The sequence below is a fragment of the Cyanistes caeruleus genome, chromosome Z (assembly GCF_971803275.1).
Source record: "Cyanistes caeruleus chromosome Z, bCyaCae1.hap1.1, whole genome shotgun sequence".
NCBI classification, from domain to species: Eukaryota; Metazoa; Chordata; class Aves; order Passeriformes; family Paridae; genus Cyanistes; species Cyanistes caeruleus.
The window spans coordinates 31,212,913-31,236,291 of NC_141732.1; the positions used below are offsets into that span (position 1 = coordinate 31,212,913).

Here is a 23,379-nt window from a genome sequence, read left to right on the forward strand (position 1 = left end):
CTCAGTCACCCAGTCCTGCCTCACAAGCCATCAAGGCTCCCTCCCTATACCCTGTCAGTGTTACAGAAAATGTATCTTCCTATCCCCACATGGCTGAGAGCCAAAATGGCACTGGCCACATGTTACCTGGCCACATGGTGAATCCCGCTGTGTATCCCCTTTCTCCTAAACATGATCCCTCCCACCCACCGGTTTCCACCCATAACTCTTATCACAACCCCTTTGTTCCCCCTGATGTTCCACCCTGCTCCACCCCCCAGCCCTGCCTGGCCCCACCCTATGACCCTGTCCCCTGAGGCTGTAACCCTATCCCCTATCCCTCTGCCCCCTGTCCCGCGGGGAGGAGGGGCGGGGAGGGAGAGAGTTACACCCTTTGCTCCTGCAGGGGTGGGGCTGGCTCTCTCCACAGGTGTGGGGAAGGAACAGGCACCCTGGAGCCCGGCGTGGGCGGGGGCGAGCAAAGAAGGCCAGGGAATGCCAGCCCTGGAGAAGATGAAGTTATGCTAACAGCAGCTCCTGTAGTATACAGTAACAGCAGAGGAGCAATGCGATTACAACATCAGCCTTTCAGTTACCAAGTAATCAAAGATATTTGTAAAATTAAAAATGATTTTGGTTGTGATAGTGAAGTCTTAAGGGGAATAATAAGAACTACATTGAAATGACAGGATTTAATTCCTGCAGATATTAAAGATTTATTTTGGTGTTTGCTAACTCCCTCTGAATATGATCTTTGGGAAAGCTTATGGAAAAGATCGTTAACAAAACTCCTAGCTGAACTCAAACGAAGTAATCAAAATGCACATGATACAGAGAACAATGAAATCACTTTAGAACATTTATGTGGGGAGGGAAATTGGATTAATCCTGCTGATCAAGTGAAAATATTAACAAAGTTTGTTGCTGATAAAGTTTGTGATGTGGCTGAAAACATTTTTCAGTTATGTTAACCAGTTTCCATGTGAGAGTTTCTTACAGTTTGTAGATCGTCTGAGACTACAGATACAGAGACAAGTCAAAGAACCAGCGGCCCTGATGGAACTGCTTAAAGAAATGGCCCAAAGAAATGCCAACGAGGCTTGTCGTAGAGTAATTCTGAGTCTTCCTATCAATCCTCCACCCACCATAGCAGATAAGATTGAAGCGTGTGCCCAGAAAGCAGACTTGTACAGTGTACATGACAAGAAACCAGGCAACCCAAGGACAGTAGCAGCAGTGACACCAGGGATGAACAAGCCACAGATATCACCAGAACAGCTGCAGCACATCGTCTGTTTCCAGTGCAAGAGGCCATGACATTTTGCAAGGAACTGTCCTCAAACCCAGCAACAAGGGAAACAGCAGAAAGAAGCTCTAGAAAAGCAACCAAAAAACTAAAGCTTCAGTGCTTTTCTGTCAAGCGCAGAGACATAAAAATGACAGACCCGAAGCAGAAAAAAGACTCTATTTTAATGGGAAAAGGGGAGGAAAGGGAGCGGGGTGGGAGACTGCAGAAATATAATTGTGAGGAACGTTTGCCTAATAAGGTCTGGCAACCGCAAAAGCGATTCAGACTTGTAACTTCTAAAGCTTTTTGTTTCAGATCTGATCGATGGACTGCTGTTGGAGTAGATTTGCAGGATAATTCACAAGACCTGGCTGGACTGGATAGTAGGTATTTTGTTACTGGAGACACAGCACACACACCAATAGAGATTGAGGCGGCTCCCATGGCAATTAAGGGAGACCTAATACACCTCATTCTCTTAGCTAGGTGCCCCCAACCACCTTACTACATAGACAAAGGGCAGGTAATAGCCCAGGTAATCCCTGTTCCAACAGAAGTCCCAGTAGATGACAAAGCACCAGGAGTCTACTGGGCAGAAGGAGTGGGTGAAGACAAGCCCATTATGGGATGTAATTTAACACATAAATCAGAACATCTCCATGTAGAAGGGTTAATTGATACTGGGGCAGATGTGACCATCATACCGGAGAAGGTGTGGCCCTCACACTGGGAACTACAACCAGTAGCAGGACAAATACAGGGTGTTGGAGGGATGGGCTAAAATGCTAAAGACACCATCCAGATCGAAGGTCCGCGCGGTAGGATAGCTAGTGTCCGACCTTTTGTTATTGACTACAAGTGCCCCCTGTGGGGGAGAGACACCATGTCCCAGTGGGGGGTGAAATTAACAATTCCTGAGACACCTCAAGATTTTTTGATAGAGGCCACTGTAGAGCGTCCGGTCCAAAAGCTATCTTGGGTAGATAATAATCCAATTTGGGTGAACCAGTGGGCTCTCAGCAAACAAAAACTCGGAGTGCTAGAAAAATTGGTGGAAGAAGAATTGGCCAAAGGACACATAGTGGAAACAACAAGCCCTTGGAATTCCCCGGTGTTTGTAATAAAAAAGCCAGGGAAAGATAAATGGCGTCTCCTTCAAGATTTAAGAGAAATTAACAAAAAAATACAGGATATGGGATCTCTCCAACCAGGAATGCCATCTCCCACTACGTTACCACAAGATTGGTTACTAGCAGCACTGGATATTAAAGATTGCTTTTTTCAAATTCCCCTGCACCCAGAGGATGCACCAAGGTTTGCCTTTTCCATTCCTACAATTAACCGGGAAGCTCCAATGAAACGGTACCGCTGGACAGTATTACCTCAGGGGATGAAAGCCAGCCCTTTCATCTGCCAGAGGTATGTGGGGTCATTGCTGTCCTCAGTGCATGCTGAAAAGAGAGAGGCTATCATTTTGCATTATATGGATGATATTTTAATATGCTGTCCCAATAACAACATACTGAAAGATACCCTTGACCTAGTGGTTAAAGTTTTAACCTCTGCTGGATTCCAATTGCAGGAAGACAAAGTTCAAAGGATGCCACCTTGGAAATACCTGGGCCTGGAAGTTACTGCACGGACTGTTGTTCCGCGAAAATTGGAAATTATTGATAATCCTAAAACTCTAGCAGATCTTCATTCTCTATGCGGGTCACTAAACTGGGTCAGACTATGGCTAGGTCTCACAAATGAAGACCTGAGTCCCCAACTCAATTTATTAAAAGGGGAGAGAGAGTTACTGTCTCCTAGGGAGCTGACTCCAGAAGCAAAAACTGTAATTGAAAAGGCACAAAAGGCCTTGACAGAAAGACAGGCACACCGCTTCAAACCGGAGCTGCCTTTCAAATTTATTGTCCTGGGGAAATTGCCACACCTACATGGGTTAATATTCCAATGGGCCAAGGGGCAGAGGGACCCACTCTTAATAACAGAATGGGTTTTCCTCTCCCATCAAGGACCCAAAACTCTCACCAAGCCACAAGAGCTGATGGCTCAGCTGATTCAAAAGGCCAGGGTAAGGCTGCGGGAACTGGCAGGTTGTGACTTTATGTGTATTCACCTCCCAGTCAGGCTCTCTGGAGAAGGCAAAAACTCCCCTGAAAGACTGACCAAAGAAATGTTTGAGCATCTGCTGCAGAGCAATGCTAACCTCCAGTTAGCTCTGGACAGCTATAGTGGGCAAATTTCAGTTCATGCACCGTCACACAAATTGTTTAATGAGGAATTCCACCTCATTCCTCGTGAGAAAAGGAGCCGGAGGCTACTCAAAGCTCTCACAGTGTTCACTGATGCATCTGGGACATCCCACAAGTCGATGATGACTTGGAGAAATCCACAGACTCAGCTTTGTTGAGTTTGTAGAGGGGTCACCCCAGATAGCTGAACTAGCTGCGGTCGTGAGAGCCTTTGAGAAATTTTCAGAACCGATTAATTTGGTTACTGACTCAGCCTATGTAGCAGGAGTGGTGTCCAGAGTGGAACAGGCAGTTCTCAAGGACATTGAGAACAAACATCTCTTTAGATTGCTTTCAAAACTGTTTTATTTGGTTTCAAATCGAGAACAACCTTTCTATGTGAAGCATATAAGATCGCACACCCCATTGCCAGGTGAAATCGCTGAGGGGAACCGGAAGGCTGATTCCCTTGCTGCCTCAGCTGAAAAGGTATGTCTCCCAGATGTTTTTCAACAGGCAAAGATAAGTCACCAGCAATACCATCAAAATGTGCCAGGACTGATTCGTCAGTTCCAGCTGACACAGGGTCAGGCTAAAGCCATTGTGGCTACCTGTCCCAGTTGTCAGCTCCAGGCAGTGCCATCATTAGGCATCAGGGTTAATCCCAGAGGCCTTAAGAGCTGTGAGGTGTGGCAAACAGATATCACATCCCCAGTTTTGGTCGCCTTAAGTATGTACATGTGAGTATTGATACATACTCAGGAGCGGTGTATGCCTCTGCTCATGCAGGAGAAAAGTCTGTACATGCTAAACAACACTTAGTACAGGCCTTTTCCGTATCGGGAATCCCTAAAGAAAGTAAAACAGATAATGGCCCAGTTTATAAATCCAAGGAGTTCCTGGAATTTGTCCAGCAGTGGGGAGTGGAACATAAAACTGGCATCCCCCACTCTCCCACAGGTCAGGCTGTAATCGAGCGTGCACACCAGACGCTCAAACAAGTCCTAGCCAGGCAAGGTAGCGAGGCAGTGTGGATGTCTCCACAACAGAAACTCTGTAAAGCTCTGTTTACCATTAGCTTCCTAAACTGCTCATTTGAAAACATGAATCCTCCTGTAACTCGGCATTTTAACAGTGGTGATCAGTTTAAATTGTCACAGCATCCACCGGTTTTCATCAGGGACCCTGAAACTTGGCAAACCAAGGGTCCCTATGAACTTGTCACCTGGGGGCGTGGTTACGCGTGTGTATCCACCCCTTCAGGCCCCCGATGGATTCCTCAGAAATGGGTAAAACCTTTAGTTCCAAAGAATCCAGCACCAGCAAGAAGAGAAGAGAAGCAAGTGGCTGTTGCTTCCAAGAGAAGACGCCGCCAGAGAGAGCAAGAAGAAGCCTTTCTAGCCTCTGACCTGCATGTTTGGCTGTGAATATGTTTTTAAAAATTCTGTTTCCTTTTTTTAGAAATAACCTACCTCTAACTCAAATCCATGTTTCTCATTTTTGTATAACAGAAAAGGGTGAGGTGTTGTAGTGCATCTACAAATCTTGGTTCCTCCCAAGGGTAAAACTCACCTCTGGTTTGTGTAATGTTAGTTCCTACCTGAAAACCTTCTTTCCCTTCCCCCTTCCCATTGGCTGTGGCCTCCCTGCATCCCCTAATCACCCCTGCCCCCTGGTATAAGAGATAAGACCCAGAGCAATTCGGTCTCTCACTTGCCCCGGATGGACAGCAGACAATAAACCTGGGATTATTCCAGCAAGTTTGAGCCTCCTGTGTCTGGATATTTTGAGTCCGTGTTGTATCCACTCCAGGACCCCCTCCACCGCCCGTGTCCCAAGAAGAGCAGGGCTCTCACCACGGGGGGTGGGACAGAGGGGTCCCATCGAGGAGAAGAATTGCAACAGAGCGGCCCTCACAGTGTGGGTGCACCCACGGGCGCATTTGCCCGATCTCTCCACTCCCACCGGCTCCCAGGTCAGCCCTTCACTTGACAAAGAGCTCTGTTCAGCACGGAGCTTTGCAAAAAGCCACTGCCTTTGGCTTGTGGGAAACCTGCGAGGTCAGATTCCTCCATGGATGTGGCTTGGAAATCTCTCTCCTGCCTGTTATAAATCACACAATTCTCTGGTTGGTTAAGAAAGTAAAAGTTCTAATGATGTTTGCTTGTTGTGTGTGATTGTACGGCTGTACAGAAACATGTGCTGGCCGCTTTTGAACGCTGGAGTGGGCGATGAGGGTAATGAAGGCAGAACAGAATGGAACATTCTAAATCCTCATTGGCGGAAGGAACGGACCAATGGAGTGTCGAGTTTCAAAAATGATTGGTGGAGGTTGCACGATCTTAACGACCAATCAACGGACCATATTTAGACCAATCACACTGCGGATTGAAAAACGCACCAATCCCACACTGTGAGAGACTTTCAAACCCCCGGGGTGCCCAGCACACGGGTCTTCCGAGGGAACTCGAGTCCTGAGGAGCACACAGCCGCGGTGGTATGCAGGCTGTACCAGGTTGCTTGTTAGCCAGTTTGGTGGTGCAGGCTGCTAGGCTTATCCCAGGGCCTCGCCTTCGGCCGTTCTTGGGGTTTTTTAAATAAACGAGTTTACTTTTGAAAGGACAAGTGATCGACCTTGTTTACAACGCTGCCCATGGTGGATATGTGCTGCATAGTATACTGCATTTTTCAGTCCTTTGCTTCACTCCAATTTCTGGTCTGCAGAAGCTGCATAGATTGATCCTGGCTTTCCTGAGCTGACTTGGTCTTTTCTTTGCTGGACCGCATAGCTCACAGAACTGCAGACTCCATGTCTGCTGGGGACAGCTGCAAGCACCAAGCAGGGAAACAATACAAAGTGCATGTTCTGTGGAATTCTCCGCCATTTCATTCTGGACCTCCTTGTAACGTGCCACACGAAGGAGCAAAGAGGCGCCAGTGCCACGGGTAACAGGAGAAGGCTTGCAGGTCAAGAGCAGGAGTTCAGCCCATGGCTTCTGAAAGCAGAGGAATTTGCAAAGCAGCTGAGTGCTTGAGATGCTGGAGGCCTGCCAAGCTGCCCGCTCTTGTCCTGGTGCTGAAACGCTGAACTTCAGTGCTCTGGAGAGCACCGCTTCCACCTAAATCCCACTGGAATCAGCATTTCTTAGCAGGACCGGCATTTGCTGAGGAACAGCTTCCACTGCTCATCATTTGGACAATTGACCCGGGCCATGTTTTGGAAAGGAGGTAGCCAAGTGAGTCTTTGGAGTTTGCTGCAAGGAAGAAGCCCTGTGACAGCAAGCAGCATTCCAGGCTGCTCTCGGGGGGAAAATCCCAACAAGCTGAAGACTGTGGATGTAAAGAAGTAAATATGCTTGTGAGCTACCTTGGCCTGCAATGGCAAGGTGCTGGCCACAAAGGTAAGGGGCACCTAGTGGCCTGATGTCCCGTTTCTGCATCTTTCTGGGAAGCAGAGGAATCCTGCCTTCGCCTGTGAGGAACTCATCCTGGGAAGCAGCAATGCTTCCCTTCTGGTTTGGGTCTTGTCTTTTTTCAGTTTGGACAGCAGCTGTCCAGCCTGGCTGATTGGACTGTCTCTTCTGTTCTAGAAGACAGGTATCTGCTAGGGAGAGCAAGAGCTTCCCTTGGGATGAAAGAATGTAGACCCTCTCCTTCCGAATTATTATAATTTTGAAATCAAGGGGCCTTTAGGCAGAGATCTGGGGATAAGAGTAACAGTTCTTTACTAGTATAACCAGGCAAACAAACAACAATAACTACAGCATTAACAAGAAAACAGAACCAGGGACTCCCGTGACAGCTTTCTCGGCTGAGACAGAATGGAGGAGAGGCTTTGTTTTCACAAACCCCTCGGGCAGTCAGTCCTGGTGCTCCTGCAGGGCTCCGAGGAACAGTCGGCTGGAACAGCAGGGACGAGCTGGGATCCTGGGCTGGTGGATGAGGTGGATCAGCAGCGGGAAAGGTATCGCAGGTATCAGGCGTTCCTGGAAGTCTTTACCTTTCAAGTACCTCAACCTATGGGGAAAGAGAGAAGGGACAAGCGTTCCGGGAATTAGGATAAAAAGGAGGCTGCACCCTCCAATAATTGGAGAGACCCCAGGGCAATGCCCCGTGGCCTCTCCCTTTATTTGAATAAAGAAAAAGGAGTCCTCTGTCTCCTTTTTGGACATAAACCTCTGGTGTTTGTGGATTAATTTTCCTGACAATATTTTTGGGGGCTCGGTCCAGGCTATTTCCACCATCCTAGGCAGCGGGCAGCGAGCGGAGCTGAAGGCGCGCCTCACCCAGTTTCAGTGATCAGCTCCCCTTGGTGGCGGCCAGCACCGGGTGATCGATTGAGTTCCCGAGACTGTCCAGGAGACAGACGAGTGGCGGACCAGGGGGGTCCGTGAAGAGTCCACAGGGAAGGACCACTGAGATCTCACTGGTGAGTAAAATGGGATCTTCAGGGAGGAAGCCTGGGTGGGCAGCCATGGAGGGTAGCACAGGCTAAACAGGGCACCCATGGAGGTTTGCAAGGGTACAGCCAGGAAGGGGTCTTGGCAAAAGGAATGACGATCTCATAATGCCCCCGGAGAGTCCCTTGGGGAGAATGCTGAAATCTTGGGACAGATTATGCATTCTCACAGAGGTATCTATGGAGATGGTGGTAAAATATTGTTGTTATGTTTGGCCAGAGTATAAGTTGCCAAATGGACTTATATGGCCACCTTAGAAAGCAAAATTCACTTGTGTTGAGTTCTGTGAAGGTATTTAGAGGAGAATTGGAAAAGATGGATTGAAAGGGAATGTGGATTGATATGGTTTAAACAAACAACAAGAGAAATCTATGTGTTAAGAAAAGAAGGAGAAGAGGAAAAAAGGAGGGAAGAAGAAAACAGTGAAGATTAAAATGTTTTCCAGCACCTTTCCTCATCTTGTCCTCTGGTGTTACCAGCTGACCCAAGGCCAGCTGCAGGTCCCTGTATGCTCACCTTCCAGAGCAAAGGGATCAGGGAAATGCTGTTCCTACAGCTCTACCTGAGAATAATAGTGGTGTAAGGGGAGGGGGGCAGCATATCATATCACCCCCTAGAACTAGAAGAGATCTCGAGAATCCACGCCTGGGGTGGGGTGGCAATAAGGAGACTCAAGAAAGAGTCTTTGACAACAGGGGATGGATGGATTGTGTTGGTGTGCTGGAACAGAATTGGTTAATGAAGAGTGTGGAGAGATATGTTGAAGCAGGGACCAAGAGTGGAGGTACAGGACCAGGAGCATGGGCTGGGGGCCTGTGGGGCTGCTGGGACTCAGCACTGTGCAGTGCCTGACCCCACCGGCCCCGGGCAGGGGCAGCAGCAGCTGCCGGCCCTTTGAGGCTGCAGGACGCCCTGGCCACCTGTGGTGCTGCCGGCCGTGCCCGCCGGGAGCACTGGAGCGGGGAGGAGCTGTTTGGACAATGTGGCAGGACAGGGACTGGCTCTGGTATTCGGTGTGCGGTAAATAGAGCGAACACAACGAGGAAAGGTGAAGGTGATTGGCTTTTTCAGGCCAAAGAGGGAAAAACCGCAAGGTCCAAGGGGTCCCCCGGGACAGAGGGGCCGGGATCAGCCACAAGAAATTGGCAGAGGCTTTTTCTCCCCAGCTGGGGAGACCCAAGCCAAACAGCGGTTGGGAAAGGATCAGTGTGCTGTCTGCAGGGCAGAGGGACAGTGAAAACAGCAATGTCTGCAAAAAAAGCCAGAAGCAGCTGGACTGCCGAGAAAGTCCAGAAGATAAGAGAAATGGATTGTTAAGAGTGTCAAAGGCTCTCATTATATCCACCAACCTAGAGCCGTTGACAACTTTTAAAGTGGATCTGGATCGAGGAGAGGTGTGTGTCTTAGTAAATACAAAGACCTCTTGATTCACCTTAATTTTTATCACTGAGGGGGGAAATTGTCTAAAGAATTTTTTTTACCTCCAAAGGAATTGTGAAAATTGTGGTTTCTTCTGTGAGCTCAGAAGTTTGAATACATCTTTCTCTAAAAGAATTGTAAAAATTGTCGTAAATTAATTTGGGGATTTAATTCATTTGTCTACATGAGGTTTTGTGCAGAGCTGAATAGCTCCAGTTTGGAAGGGGAACACACCCCTCTGTTTTTTGTATGTTTTGTTGTAAAAAGCCAGAATTGGCAAGTTCCACTTATGAAGCCAATGCTGCAAGTCATACCTTGTGGGGAACACACCCACCAGTCTGTGGTTTGTTGTGGTCCTAAAGCAAATTCTGTAGCTGCAACCTTGTGAAGATAGTGTCCTATAGAAGGCCTGGGTATTTGTCATGCACTTCCTCTGTGGAAGTTGTGGGAAAACTTTAAAGGAAAGTATTTTGTTTTCTTTCCTTAATAAAAGTTTTAAATGCTAAAGGTTATAAAATGTTATAAATACTAGAGTTTCCTTAATGGGAGTTAATTTGTTAGTAACCTCTCTACGCCTAGGATGGACTTGATGCAAAAGTTGAGGTGGGGAGTGGTTAGTTAGTAAAAAAATTAGGAAATGTGATGTAATTGGCTTGAAGTAGTAGCATTACTTGCTGCTGAACTAGATCATGTTTATACAAAGTCACCTGTTGTGTTTGGGCAAACTTCATAAAAAAAAAAAATGTTAGGAGAGTTTGCTCCACCCTCAGGGGTTAAGTTGTTGCAGTATGTGGATGATTTGCTTCTTATCAGGGGAACAGGAGGAGATGGTTGAAAGAGCTACTGTGAAACTGCTAAAGTTTCTTGCTAAAAAATGACTTAGAGTGTCCGAAAAGAAAGCACAATTGGTAGAGAAAAAGGTCAAATATTTGAGACATATTTTAACTGCAGGGTTATGGTGTATTGATCCAGAAAGAATACTACAGGAGTAATACTACTAAAGGAATTCTACAAGTACCATTACCCCAAACAAAAAGGGAGTTTCTGCGGCAGTTTTTAGGGTTGGTGGGATACTGCCGAGTATGGATAGAAGAATTTTCTGTTGTGGCCAGACCTTTATATGGCTTTTTAACACAAGACAGTCCTAATGGTGTGGTATGGACACCAGAAGGAAAGCAAAGCTTTGAAAAAAAATTAAAAGACAAATTGGTTACTGCCCCAGTGCTAGCTTTTCCAGACACAGAAAAGGAATTTGAATTATATGTGGATGTTAAACAAGGTCATGCATAAAGAATTTTAGTTGAAGAGCATGGGGGAACACAGAGACCTGTTGCCTATTTTTCAAAACTGTTAGAGCCGGTGGCCACAGGCTGGCCCCATTGTCTGCAGGACTGTACAGCCACAGCTCTGATGGTGGCTGAGGCCTGAAAGCTGACAAGGGGAGGTTCTCTGGTTGTTAAAGTTTCACACCAGATTAAAGCTTTGTTAACTGAGAGAGCCTCTAAGTGGATGACCAGCTCTCCGTTATTGCAACGAGTCTTGTTTGGAACAGGAGGATTTAGAATTTAAAAGCGGGGAAAGTTTTAACCCAGCCTCCTGTTTGAATGGCCCTGAAGAGGGGAGCCAAGGCAAATTCCATGACTGTATTCAAGTAATAGATCTGCAAAGTAGGGCAAGGAATGATTTGTGAGACAGTCCATGGCCTGAGGGAGAAAATGTGTTTATTGATGGGTCTTCAAGGGTGATGGAAGGAAGATGATTTACAGGATACTCTGTCGTGAATGGAAAGCAATTAAAGGAAAGGGGGGAGGTTTCCACCCACCTGGTCAGCCCAGACAGCCGAGCTGTATGCCCTTGTGAGAGCCTGTGAATTATACCGAGACAAGACAGTAAATGTTTTTACTGATCCTAAATATGCATATAGTGTGATACAGGCATTTGGGAAACTGTGGGAAGAGAGAGGTTTATTAACCTGCAGAAGAAAAACGTTGGCTCATGAGAATTTAATCTCCCGCCTATTGGAGGTGGTGAATTTACCAAAAAAGGAAGCAATAATACACATCAAGGGACACCAGGCAGGGTGCTCGGAAGAGGCAATAGGAAACAGACTGGCTGATGAAGAAGCTCGGAAAGCTGCATTGTTGCCAGAAATCTCTAAGTTACTTCTGTTGCTCCCTGTAACTGCCCCGCTGCCAGAGAAGTTGTTTTTTCGGCCAGAAGAACTTGAGATAGTTAAAAAGAGTGGGGCAGAGGAAAGAGGGGTAATTGTTTTACAAGGGATGGTAAGCAGTGGATACCAAAAGCTCTGGTCTTACAGTTGTTAAAACAACTCCACAAAGGGAGTCATTGAGGCTCCCGAGGGATAGCAGAAGCCTTCCTCAAAATGTATGCTGCTGTGGGTCTTTTTACTCCGGCAAAATGAGCTGTTGACGGTTGTTTGATTTGTGCTAAGACAAATAACGAAGTTCCAAAGAAACTTGCCAGGGGAGGGAGGCCTTGGGCTGTACGTCCCTTCCAGAGATGCCAAGTGGATTTTACTGAGATGCCCCGGGTGGGGAGATTTAAATATCTTTTGGTAATAGTATGTCAGTTAACAGGGTGGCCAGAAGTGTTCTCAGCTGTTTCAGCAACTACAGGGTCAGTTATTAAAGTATTTTTAGAACAAATGTTGCAATTCTTCTCCCTGATGGGACCCCTCTGTCCCACCCCCTGTGGTGCGAGCCTGCTCGTCTCTGGGCACAGGCGGAGGGGGTCCTGGAGCGGATACAACACGGACTCAAAATATCCAGACACAGGAGGCTCAAACTTGCTGGAATAATCCCAGGTTTATTGTCTGTTGTCCATCCGGGGCAAGTGAGAGACCAAATTGCTCTGGGTCTTATCTCTTATACCAGGGGGCAGGGGTGATTAGGGGATGCAGGGAGGTCACAGCCAATGGGAAGGCGGGGGGAAGGAAAAGAAGGTTTTCAGGTAGGAACTAACATTACACAAACCAGAGGTGAGTTTTACCCTTGGGAGGTACCAAGATTTGTAGATGCACTACATCAAACAAATAATTCCAAGGTATGGGATGGTGGAAGCAATTGATTCAGAGAGGGGAACTCATTTTGCCAAGAAAATTCTTAAAGGAGTAATGACTGCTTTAGGGATACAATGGAACCTCCACACTCCCTGGCATCCCCAGAGCTCAGGCCAGGTTGAAAGGATGAATGGGGAAATAAAAAAACATCTTCTGAAGCTCGTGATAGATACAAAAATGCCATGGCTGCGGCTCTTACCACTGGCTTTAGCAAGAATAAGGGCCAGACCCAGGGAAGATACTCAACTATCTCCTTTTGAATTGATGTTTGGAATTCCTTATCCTTGTAATTCTCAGCCTGGAGCGGGGGCAGAGATAAGTGATGTATATCTAAAGCAGTATGTGGCTCAGATACTGTCTCTTGTGAAATCTCCTCGACAGGAAGCTCAGCTGACACAGACCCTGCCTTTGGACTTTGCTGTGCATAATATCCAACCAGGAGACTGGAGCCTAGTTAAGGAGTGGAAAAAAGCACCACTGGTGGCAAAGTGGCGTGGACCTTTCCAGGTGTTGCTGACCACAGAAACAGCCGTCAAGAGAGCTGAACGTGGGTGGACCCATCAAACTCAGGTCAAGGTCTCTAAAGCTCCAGAGATTTGGACCTCTCCGCTGGAAGAGAAAGATGGGAAGCCGTGACTTCTGCAGGAGTAGACTGGAGCAGTTGCCATGCGTCGACATCGGGGGAAGCCCTGAGTGCCTACCCACAGACTGCCGGCTGAAATAGCCTGTATGGGCATCCCTACTCTCAGATCTCCAGTCACTGGGAGCCAATCCATGCTGTCATGCTTTCTTTATGCTAAGCTGTTTCTGTGCCTTCACTTGCCACAGGTGGTGTAGAAGACAATGTGAAATTGAAAATTAGATTAAGAAATTAGATTATAACACTATTAGAATGTTTCTCTTAATAATTTTACCTTTATATTTTCAGTTAAGTTGGGGTCTAAAGTGAGAAAATAATTTTTTAACCTTAGGAGAAGAAGTAGCAAAACCCTTTAACCTTAGAAACTGTTGGGTCTGCAGAGGGCCAGGGGGATCTGAAAGCTGGCCATGGGTGGCCAGCCCAGTTGTACCTAAATGGTGGGTTAGCACCCTGAGTGAGGTCCGTAATGGAACAGGATTTTGGGACAAAGAAGGAAGTCCATGGCAGCTTCATTCTTCTGAAAGAGGCATATATTGCCTAAATAGAACAGGAAGCAAATATGTGGGAAAGAGCATTTGTGACTGGACTTTATCTTTGGGTTTAGATTGTTGGAGCCCCAACTGCCCTCCTTATGACTGTCCCAGATATCGAGGCAGATGGAATCAAACGCATGTTAAGCTCACTAATGGTAGCTGGATAAGGTGTTCCTTCCATAATTACCAAAAGGATTTTGAAGGCTGTAAAGCAGTGGGGAAGGATAAGTTTTTTGACCCCTTATTTTTAAGCTGCCCCTGGGATAATTCCACAAGTAAGACACATGTTGTCCAAGACTATCAGTGGCAATGGCAGCACCGGAATGGAACTTGAACTCTTTTCAGTAAGTTCTGGTCCAGATCTAATAAAACAGATCTGGGATGTAATTGCAAGGGGGATGTAATTGCAAGCTCATGTAAGAGCTTGGAAATGCAAATGTTGTGATTCTTATGGCGAGGCAACTATTGTTGGTGGACCCCTAGGCCCTGGAAGCAAGCTGTATTTTAACCCACCAGTTGATGATGAAAATTGGAAAGGTCCCTTTGCTAATGGGACCTGGGCTCTAAAGGGGCATTGCTGGATTTGTGGCCAATGTGCTTACCACAGGCTACCCCTAAACTGGTCAGGGATATGTTATGTGGGGTATATTAGACCATTGTTCTTTCTGCTACACAAGTTCAAGGAAATCAGTTAGGAATCCAAGTATATGATGATCTAATTAGAGAGAAGCGGTCAATTGATACATCCCTGGCTGGAGGGAGCACCCAGAAGTGGGGCAAAGATGAATGGCCACCTGAACGAATCATACAACACTATGGACCAGCTACCTGGAACCCAAATGAATTAATATCAGGTGCCAGAGAACCCATTCATAATTGAAATCAGATAATTAGCTGTCTTTGAAATAATAATCCACCAGACAGCTACAGCTCTTGACCTTCTTGCTGACCAGCCTACTCAGATGAGAAATGCAGTATTTCAACATCAGATGGTATTAGACTATTTATTATCAGAAGAAGGTGGAGTGTGTGGAAAATTTAATGACTCAAACTGCTGTTTGCAAATAGATGACAATGGGCAGGTGGTAAAGCAAATAACAAAAGGAATAAGAAACTTAGCACACGTACTGGTCCAAATTTGGAAAGGATGGGAATGGGACATGTTTTCATGGTTACTTGGTGGCCTATGGGTCAAACAAATGCTTTTTTTTCCTCTTATGTGTTGTAGCAAGTCTAATTTTTTTACCATGCATGATCCCTTGCTTAATACAACTCATTCAACATGTGATCAAAGGAATGCAGGGAGTAGCCGTGCCTACTGACCCAGAGATAGCTACAAAAGGGCAGAGAGTGATACCCCTGCAAATAATTGCAAAGCCAAAAAGAACCCAAGAACAAGAAATTAAGTCAATGATAACTGAAGTCTGAAAAGACAGTTATTAACAAAAATTAAAAGAGGAGGGATTGAGAGGAATTATAAATTTGTCTTTACAAATAAGCTGTGGGTCTGCTGATAAGATGCATCTATCAGTGAGAGACAACAGAAACAATGGGATGGATTCACTGAAAGATGAAAGAGGCACTGAAAGAGCACTATGAATTCCACAAAAGTTAAGCATTAAGAAGGGATTATGCATTGGGGGGTGGGGGGGTGGGGGGGTGGGGGGGGAAGGTATCCTAGGTATCAGGTGTTCCAGGAAGTCTGTACCTCTCAAGTACCTCAACCTATGGAGAAAGAGAGAAGGGACAAGCGTTCCGGGAATTAGGATAAAAAGGAGGCTGCACCCTTCAAAAATTAGAGACACCCCAGGAAAAAGCCCCGTGGCCTCTCCCTTTATTCAAACAAAGAAGAAGGACTCCTCTGTCTCCTTTTTGGACATAAACCTCTGGTGTCTGTGGATTAATTTTCCTGACACTGGTCATCTTCTCTGCTTCATCAATTGCTTCCCTTCAAGTATCTTTCATTTTCATTTGAAAAGCACCTGGAGTGGAGATTTATGTGGTGGGGGCCCATGTGATCTGTAGAAGGAATAGCAGAAGTACTAACTAAAAATCATAAAAACAGCAGCAGTAGGAAAGCAGCCACACAGCCAATCCATTTCTCTGGAGCATTTGGTCTCCAGTGACTGGTGACAAGGCAGGAGTCTAAAGGCAATCTAGGAAGCCATCTGCTCTGATCAGTTTGGCCAGACCAGCACACACACATTGACTGGGCCATTTGATGGGTGGCAAATGCTGCTCGGGAAACAATCCCTGCTTTTGCCTTTACTGCCCAGGGAAGGAAGCTCAGGCAAAGCCCTCCCACTCCCAGCTGCCCTCACAAAATGAATGTCCCAAGTGCTCCCTGGCTGCTTGCAAGCTCAACAATGGCTTCTGTAGGGAGTCCAAAGTGTGTGTGTGACCCCAGAGGGAGGAGGAACATGTGGTACAGCTCATTCTGAAGCACACACACTAGAATACCCTGCTCCATCTGACAAGGAATGCACAGGATGTCCTCAGCAGCCTCAGGCATCCCCTTAGCAGCCTGACAGCCAGCCCTCTCCCACAGCTCCAGCCTGGCTCTGCAGGTGCCTTCCTGTGAGACCTCCCTGCTTCTGAGAGACAGCTCTGGCCTTCTGTCCTGGTTTACGACTAAATGGGGAGAAAACCTCCAATGCCCACACCCCCCGGGATGCAAACCCATGTGGCCCTGTTCTCCCACCCCCAGCCAGTTCGGGAAGAGATTTCTCTGAGAGAGTTGGAAAAAACCTCTTTATTTAACAGGCAAAGCACTACCCAGCCCAAGATTGAGCCCAATATCAAATGATAAAACCTCTCGCCGCTCTGAAGAGATGACAAAATTCAGAGGGTCTCTTTCCTGTGGATGTTTGCTCTGTTATCAATCCCTCTGGTGCTGCAAAATGCCGCTGCCCAGACTGGGCTCCCGGTAGTCCACGGGTGCAAGCTCCCGGTACTCCCCTGAGTCCCCAGCCCAGAGCAGGTTCAATCCGTTTCAAAGAAAAGGGAAAGAAAACAGTCCAGGAAGATCTCTCTGTTTTGGCTAGCTGGAAAAGCCAAGGTGACCTGTGCCTTGTTGTCTGTCTGTGCTGTAGTCAAAACCCCATCCCGGGATGTGGGGGGAGCAAGTACAGTCTCTGATAACAGACTGTATGCTTCTTCTCCACTCACTTTTCCTCTTAGATGAAGTTTTAAGGCTACAAAATCTATTTCTGGGCTAGGTGGACAAAAGGGGACACAATTTAACATCACAATCACCGCAGGACTCTTTACTGTTCCACTTCATCCAAATGATACCCCAAAGTTTACCTTCACAGTGTGTTCCATTAATAATGCTGCAGCAGTGGAGCATCATCAAAGGGAAATTCTTCCTCAAGGTACGAAAACCAGCCCTACAATTTGCCAATGGTATGTTGTTCAGACAATTAGCATCAGGAAGGGAACAGTTCCCAGGGACATAGAATCCATCATTATATGGACAATATTTTAATAGCCACTCTAACTCAAAAAGATTTTTCACTAATTCAGCCAAGCCTTTAATGCTAATGCGCAATCCTTAAAAACATTTGGGCTGCAAGTGGCCCCAGGAGAGGTACAGCAGCAACCACCTTGGAAGTACCTTGTGCTCCAAGTTGTGGATCAGAATACACAGGCTCAAGTAATTCAATTGTCGACCAAAATGAAGAATTTGAATGAAGCCCAAAAACTTCTGGGTCCCATCAACAGGTTCAGAACCTATCTAGGGTTGACTGCTCCACAATTTGCAGTTAGTATTTTGCCTCCTAAAGGATGATCTGACTTCCCCCAGGAAATTAATCCCGGAAGCAAGAGCCACTCTGAAATAGTAGAGCAGACCCTCACAAAGAGACAGGTGCACCAGCTTTGCCCAGAAGTGGGTGTCACTGTGTTCATATTCACAGTTGAATTCCATCCTCCTGCAGTTATTGGACAGTGGGGTACTCAGTGGTCTGACCCTTTACATGCTTTAGAATGGATGATCTTAGCCCAGCAGCCTAAAAAGGCAGCCCCTACCATCTTGGAATGAATTGCCCAGCGAATCATGGAATGTCAAAAAAGGTGCTTACAATTGACTGCAAAAGATCCTTCAAAAATCGTGATAGCTGTCAGGCAAGAAGAATTTGCATGGTGTTCTGCCAAGAGCACAGCTTTGCCAAGTGCCTCACAAAATTTCTCAGGGCAAATCAGTGACCGTCTACCGAGTCATACGTTGCTGCAAACGAGTAGGACCACTGCAATATCCCTGAAAGTGCTGAATGCTAGAACAACCCTTTAAAGGTACTACTGTGTTCAGTGATGGCTGGGATTTACATTCATATTTATCATGAGAGGACTTGAGTATTTTGTCTCTCGGAGTCAAAAGGCACAATTAGACAAGTTCTTTTCCCCATTCTTTAGGTTTCCCACGCTTCCAAGGTTAAACCGGCCTTAGAGTGAAGTTGTAAAGTTGTAATGTTAAGTTCCTAAACCACCTGCAAGCCACTTGGAGACTTTGTATCGCTGGTAATCCCACTTGACAGCTCCAGGGTGCCACTGTTGCATTGCCAATGATACAATGGGATAGGTCAGTGCCTGAAAGCAGCTAGGCCTGTGGAATTAGCTGGAAGGTCAAAGGGCCGGGTTTGTCACCCTTGTCTCCAAGGGCCCTGGAGACAGGATGACAGATGCTGCTTTTAGATTCAGCAACAAAAAGAGGGGACGTTGGGGATGTTTTGGCTGCCCTGCTCTTCCTTGCCTTTGTCTGGAAATGCAATTGCACTTTCTTCTTCATGCAGAAGTTCCACGGCTGGGCAAGAAGCGGCCAACGGGCCATATTCCAAAGGCTGCATAGACTGGAGTTGCTAAAGAAAGGAGTCTGTTCCTAGTTGCAAAGCGCACCAGAATAGCCACAGGAGGGACATTTCAGAAAGAATGGGCAATTCCAAAGTAAATGTTGAGCCATATTCCCAGGGAGAAAAGGAAAGGAATCTTCCAACTGGCTTGAGGGTTTTAAAGATGTTTTTATTCTGGCTGTGAGCTGGCATTGGAGAAAGTAATCCTGAAGTGCACCTGGTCATCTTCTCTGCTTCCTTGATTGCTTCCCTGCAAGTTTCCTTCATTTTCATTTGCAAAGCACCTGGAGTGGAGATTTATGTGGCGGGGGCCCTTGTGATCTGTAGAAGGAATAGCAGAAGTACTAACTAAAAGTCATAAAAACAGCAGCAGTAGGAAAGCAGCCACACAGCCAATCCATTTCTCTGGAGCATTTGGTCTCCAGTGACTGGTGACAAGGCTGGAGTCTAAAGGCAATCTAGGAAGCCATCTGCTCTGATCAGCTTGGCCAGACCAGCACACACACGTTGACTGGGCCATTTGCTGGGTCACAAGGGCCAGCTAAGAGACAAACCCCTCCCAGACAGTCAGTGTCCAGAGAAGCTGTGCCCATTAGGAGCCCAGAGGAGTCCAAAACAACACGCAAACTCTCTGTCCACACCCTTTGCCTCTTGATTGGCTCTGCTTCATACCTCTTCTTGGTAGCTTGAATGATGGCAACTTCCTGCTTCATCTCAAGCCGCTATTTCTCCTGCTCCCTCTGCACCTCTGCCGGGAAGTGTTCCCGTTGCTCCAGCAGCTGCTGTGCCTGCAAACGTTGTCGTTCCATCTTGTTTGCCTGCTGAAGGGAGGAAAACACTTCCAGATGAAGTCCCAGCCAAGCTCCCCTAAAAAACAGTGCAAGCCGCATGCCTCACACAACCCCCCATCTGCAAAGTGCTCATTAGGAATGACTTTGTGCCTTCCAGCAATGCTGTCCTAACCAGAAGTTTAGGAGGGGGATTAGCAGATGGGAAAAAAGGAGATGCCACCTTCCTCTCCTGTTCTGATGGCCGCCTGTTGTTTCCTGGCCCCTCGCTCCTCAGGGTGTCTGCCTGTTCTCAGAGGCTCTGTTCTCCAAGTGCTGAAGTGGTCCTTGCCATCTCCTCTGTTTCCTGCATTACTTTGCTGCAGGGATGGCAGCAATCGGGCTGTCAGAAGAGGCCGAAGAGAGGCTTGGCTAATTTGAGGAATGGATGCTGCCCAAGAAAGAAAGAGAAACAAAAGAAACCAAATTAAAAGAGACAAAGGCAAAAGAAACCATTCTTTTCCAAACTGAGCTCCTAACAGGCTCAAGCTGGTTTCCTCTAGTGCCCAGAAATGCACAGACACAAGCAGCAAAGTGCAAATAGACTCAGTTCTCTTCTTGGCTTGCAAGGAGAGAAGTGTGTTCCTTAGCATGCCCTGCCCCTCCTGTGCTGGCTGGCATCTTCCACCACAGCAGGGACAGCCGAGGAAGTGGCCTGGTCACCAGCTCCCTGTCTAACACAAAAGCTGGCAGCAAAGCCGCAGCGCTTCTCACTGACTTGACCGGGCCAGGTAGCACATGGGGCTGGCACAAATGCTGCTCAGCTGTCCTTGTTTGGCTGGCAGCAACCTCGAAGAGTGGGGCAGGAGGGACATGCTGGGTCCCCTCTGAGGCTCACAGTCAGCCTCCCACAGCCCCTGCCTTCCCACAGATCAACCTAGAACCGCTTGGCAGGGACTGCTTTCGTTGTGTTTTCCAAACGCCACTGTGGGCCTCTGTCCCCAGCATTGCGATACTTCAGTTCCTTCACTAGCAGGTAAACCTGAAAACAGCACCCGAGAGCAAAAGAGGGCCTCAGAAATGACCAGAAGCTGGGAGCTCTCCTCTGAGGAACACCTGTGAGAACTGGGCTTCTTTGGCCTGGAGAAGGACAAGCCCCGAGGAGACAAGTTCAATAATTGAAGGGCCTTTGAAGAAAGATGGGGACACATCTAATTAGCAGGGCCAATTGCAAGAGACAAGGGAGAAAAGGTTTGAAACTAAAAGAGAGTCCATTCAGATGGGCTGTAAGGAAGAAACTCTTTAGCAGGAGAGTGCTGAAACGCTGGCACAGGTTGCCCAGAGAGCTGGCAGGTGCCCCAGCCCTGGACTCATTCAAGGTCAGCTTGGCTGGGGCTCTGAGCAACCTGATCTACTTGAAGATGTCCTTGCCAGTGGCTGGCGGTTTGGACTAGGTGACCTTCAGTGGTCTCTTCTAAGCCCAACCAGTCTTGCATCCTGCTTGGTTTTCATTTGAAAAGCAACCGGAGCGGAGATTACTATGGGGGGGACAACCCATCTGATGCCTTACAGAGTTGGGCCAAGGAGCAAACCCTGTTTGGCAGGGAACAGCTGTTTGGCCTGCAGCCGCTCTGCATTGTACCTTCAGAAGTTCCTTGGCAGAGCCTCGCCTGTCCACATCCATCTGCAGGCAGCAGCCCAGGAATTCACACAAGCCCGGGTGTAGGCTGAGCTCTTCCAGATGTGGTATTCCTTGGGTGCGTATCAGATAGGTAGCCTGAAGAAAAAGGAAACATGGGACTCGATATGTTTTATCCATATCCTCAGTTGCTCACCTAGTCCCCATATTTTAAGCTGCAGTCTGCAGTGGCAATTTCTTGCCCAGCAGAGGCTTTGAGATGAGCCTTGTCTCCCAAAAGAAGAAAGGGCTCCTCCAGTGCAGCCCCAGCTATTCCAACATCCAACAGGTGTCACCTTGAAAGTTTGAACCCCTTGAAGTTGTGGGAAAGGGATTTTATGGAGACAGACCAGGAGGCATTGGGATCTGGGCGTATTTGCACCTTACCCTGGCACGGTTCTCCTGAATATACGGAGCCTCTCCTTTGGCCATTTCTATTCCTACGATGCCAAGGGACCAGATGTCCACTTTGGGGCCGTATGGCACTCCCCTCAGAACTTCGGGTGCCATCCAGAAAGCGGTCCCGACCCTCGCCCTTGGTTTTCTTTTCTCAGGGATGAACTGAACACAAAGGCCAAAATCAGCTGAGGAGAAAAACAAACAAACATGGATTGAAGTAAGAAACCAAGGCAAAGGGTTCCTCACTCCAAGTCTCAGGATGCAGTGCTGTATTGAGCTGGAAAAGCAGCTGTGCTCTCTTTCCTCAGGGCTGCAGCCAAGCAAATTGGGAATTCTCCGCTTAACAAACCCACCACCATTCACACCGCGGCTTTTCCTCCTTCATCTGAAGGTTTACATTGAACCTCCCTCCCTCCCTCCGGAAAGGACACAAGCTAACCAAAGTTCCTCCTGATGCCTTGCTGCTCTCTAGACCTCTCAGCACCTTGCAGCAGCGCCCCGAGCTTGCAGGAGAGCTCTGTGCACTCTCACCAGCACCACTGCTGGACACCTGGCAGCCACTCAAAAGCAGCCCCACAGCGGCTGCCCCGAGCGCTGTGCCTGACCAGGAATACCCACCCAACTTGACAGAGCCATCCAGGCCTAGAAGGATGTTTCCACTTTTGATGTCTCTGTGGATGATGTTGTTGGCATGAAGGAAAGCCAGGCCTCTCAGGCACTGGGAGAGAAAGAAGAAACAGGAGACCAAAAGTTAGCCTGATTTGACTTCATCACACGCAAAAGGAAAATGCTCCTGAGGATTCACAGATCTCAAAGGAACACTGAGTACTGGCAGGAGCAAGATCTCACTGCTGCAGCCCTGGGAGAGCAGGGTCTTTTTAAGGGGAGGCATATTAGTTGCTGAGGGGGAAACATCAGTCCTTGCTCAAGACTGTACCCTGCAAAGCCAGTGGGAATGAGCGTTGCTGCAGTGCATGTGCTCTCGCCATCCGGAGGACAAACAAGGGCTTGCCAAAAGAGAAAAACTCCCTGCCTTGGGTACCAAGGGATCCCTGTCAGGTGGGAGACTGGAAGACAAGGGTTATACGGCTGCCTGGACAGCAGACTCGGAAGTAGCTCACTCATCAGCTTTCAGCGGCAAGCACCATGGTGGGGGCTATGCCATCCTTTGAAGCTGAGACCTGTGAGAGGAGGGTCTCTCTTTGGCTCTGCCGTAGGTTCAAAACTCAGACAGCAGCACCTTTGCACTTACAGAAGTACAAAGAAGGCAATGCAGGATGGTTCTGAGCAAAGGCTTGGAGAGGCAAAGTGCAGAAAAGAAAAGGGCAAAAGAGGTGAAGAGTTCAACAATGGTAGATAAGAGTAAAGAAGAAACTATAGTAAGGGCAGGGACACCAGCAGGCACTTCAGTCCAGATGCCCTTTCTTCTCTGAAGCATAAGAACACCGCAGAAAGAAAGCTCTGAACGTGGACCCACTCACTCAGCAGCACTTTCAAAGGTCGAGCCTCTCCAAGGCATGCCAAGCACAAGCAGAAGGATTCCTTACCTCCTGACAGACAGTTGCTATGTGTCCTACAGCCATTGCTTTCATCTGGAGCACACCAGCTAAAGAGCCTCCATCCATGTACTCCAACACCAGCCACACAGCCTCATTGGCAAGGTAGCTGGAAGATGAAAACAACAGCACAGAGCTGAATGTGCACAGCTCCATTGCCTTTTGGAAGAAAAGCCTAAGGTAGAGTTTTGTTTCCAGGTCACTGCTAAATGAAGACAGAATACAATGAAGACACACTGCACCTAGGCTATCCACTGCTGGCAGCCTGTGCCTTCCAAATGACAAAGGCACAACTGCAGCAAAGGAGATGGCTTAGGTGGCAAGCAGGGAAAAAAGGCATTTTTATGATGGCAAAGATTAATCTGGAAGTGGACACATCCCAGCAGCTACCTCTTTGTCTTCATAAACAAATTGCACCATTATCTCCAGCAAGAAGGAGACACAGTTTTCACAGCTTTTATTCGGGACAGGCAGGTTTGCAGCAATGGGGAAACCCT

General features: G+C 47.5%; 1 protein-coding gene and 1 long non-coding RNA gene across 9 annotated transcripts in view; one reads left to right on the top strand and one right to left on the bottom strand.

Annotated features, from left to right (window-relative positions):
- LOC147648307 (uncharacterized) overlaps positions 1 to 23,379 on the bottom strand; it is a 59,207-nt gene that overhangs the window by 21,600 nt on the left and 14,228 nt on the right. For 2 of the 8 annotated variants that reach the window (XM_086867369.1, XM_086867362.1), the window contains 7 exons: positions 22,874 to 22,991; positions 21,945 to 22,044; positions 21,315 to 21,511; positions 20,892 to 21,026; positions 19,494 to 19,700; positions 19,155 to 19,303; positions 18,631 to 18,803 (listed from right to left, as the gene is read on the bottom strand). In XM_086867369.1, coding sequence (XP_086723495.1) covers positions 19,656 to 19,700; positions 20,892 to 21,026; positions 21,315 to 21,511; positions 21,945 to 22,044; positions 22,874 to 22,991 — 595 coding nt within the window. In that variant the 3' untranslated portion in view covers positions 18,631 to 18,803; positions 19,155 to 19,303; positions 19,494 to 19,655. Of the gene's footprint in view, positions 1 to 15,599; positions 15,655 to 18,630; positions 18,804 to 18,988; positions 19,304 to 19,493; positions 19,701 to 20,891; positions 21,027 to 21,314; positions 21,512 to 21,944; positions 22,045 to 22,873; positions 22,992 to 23,379 lie in introns of those variants that run through there. The other 6 variants (XM_086867366.1, XM_086867363.1, XM_086867368.1 and 3 more) reach the window with 6 other exon arrangements.
- Positions 5,907 to 15,109, top strand: LOC147648308 (uncharacterized). Its single transcript, XR_015280212.1, has 2 exons — positions 5,907 to 7,933; positions 12,844 to 15,109. It is a non-coding gene; the product is annotated as an uncharacterized LOC147648308 (long non-coding RNA).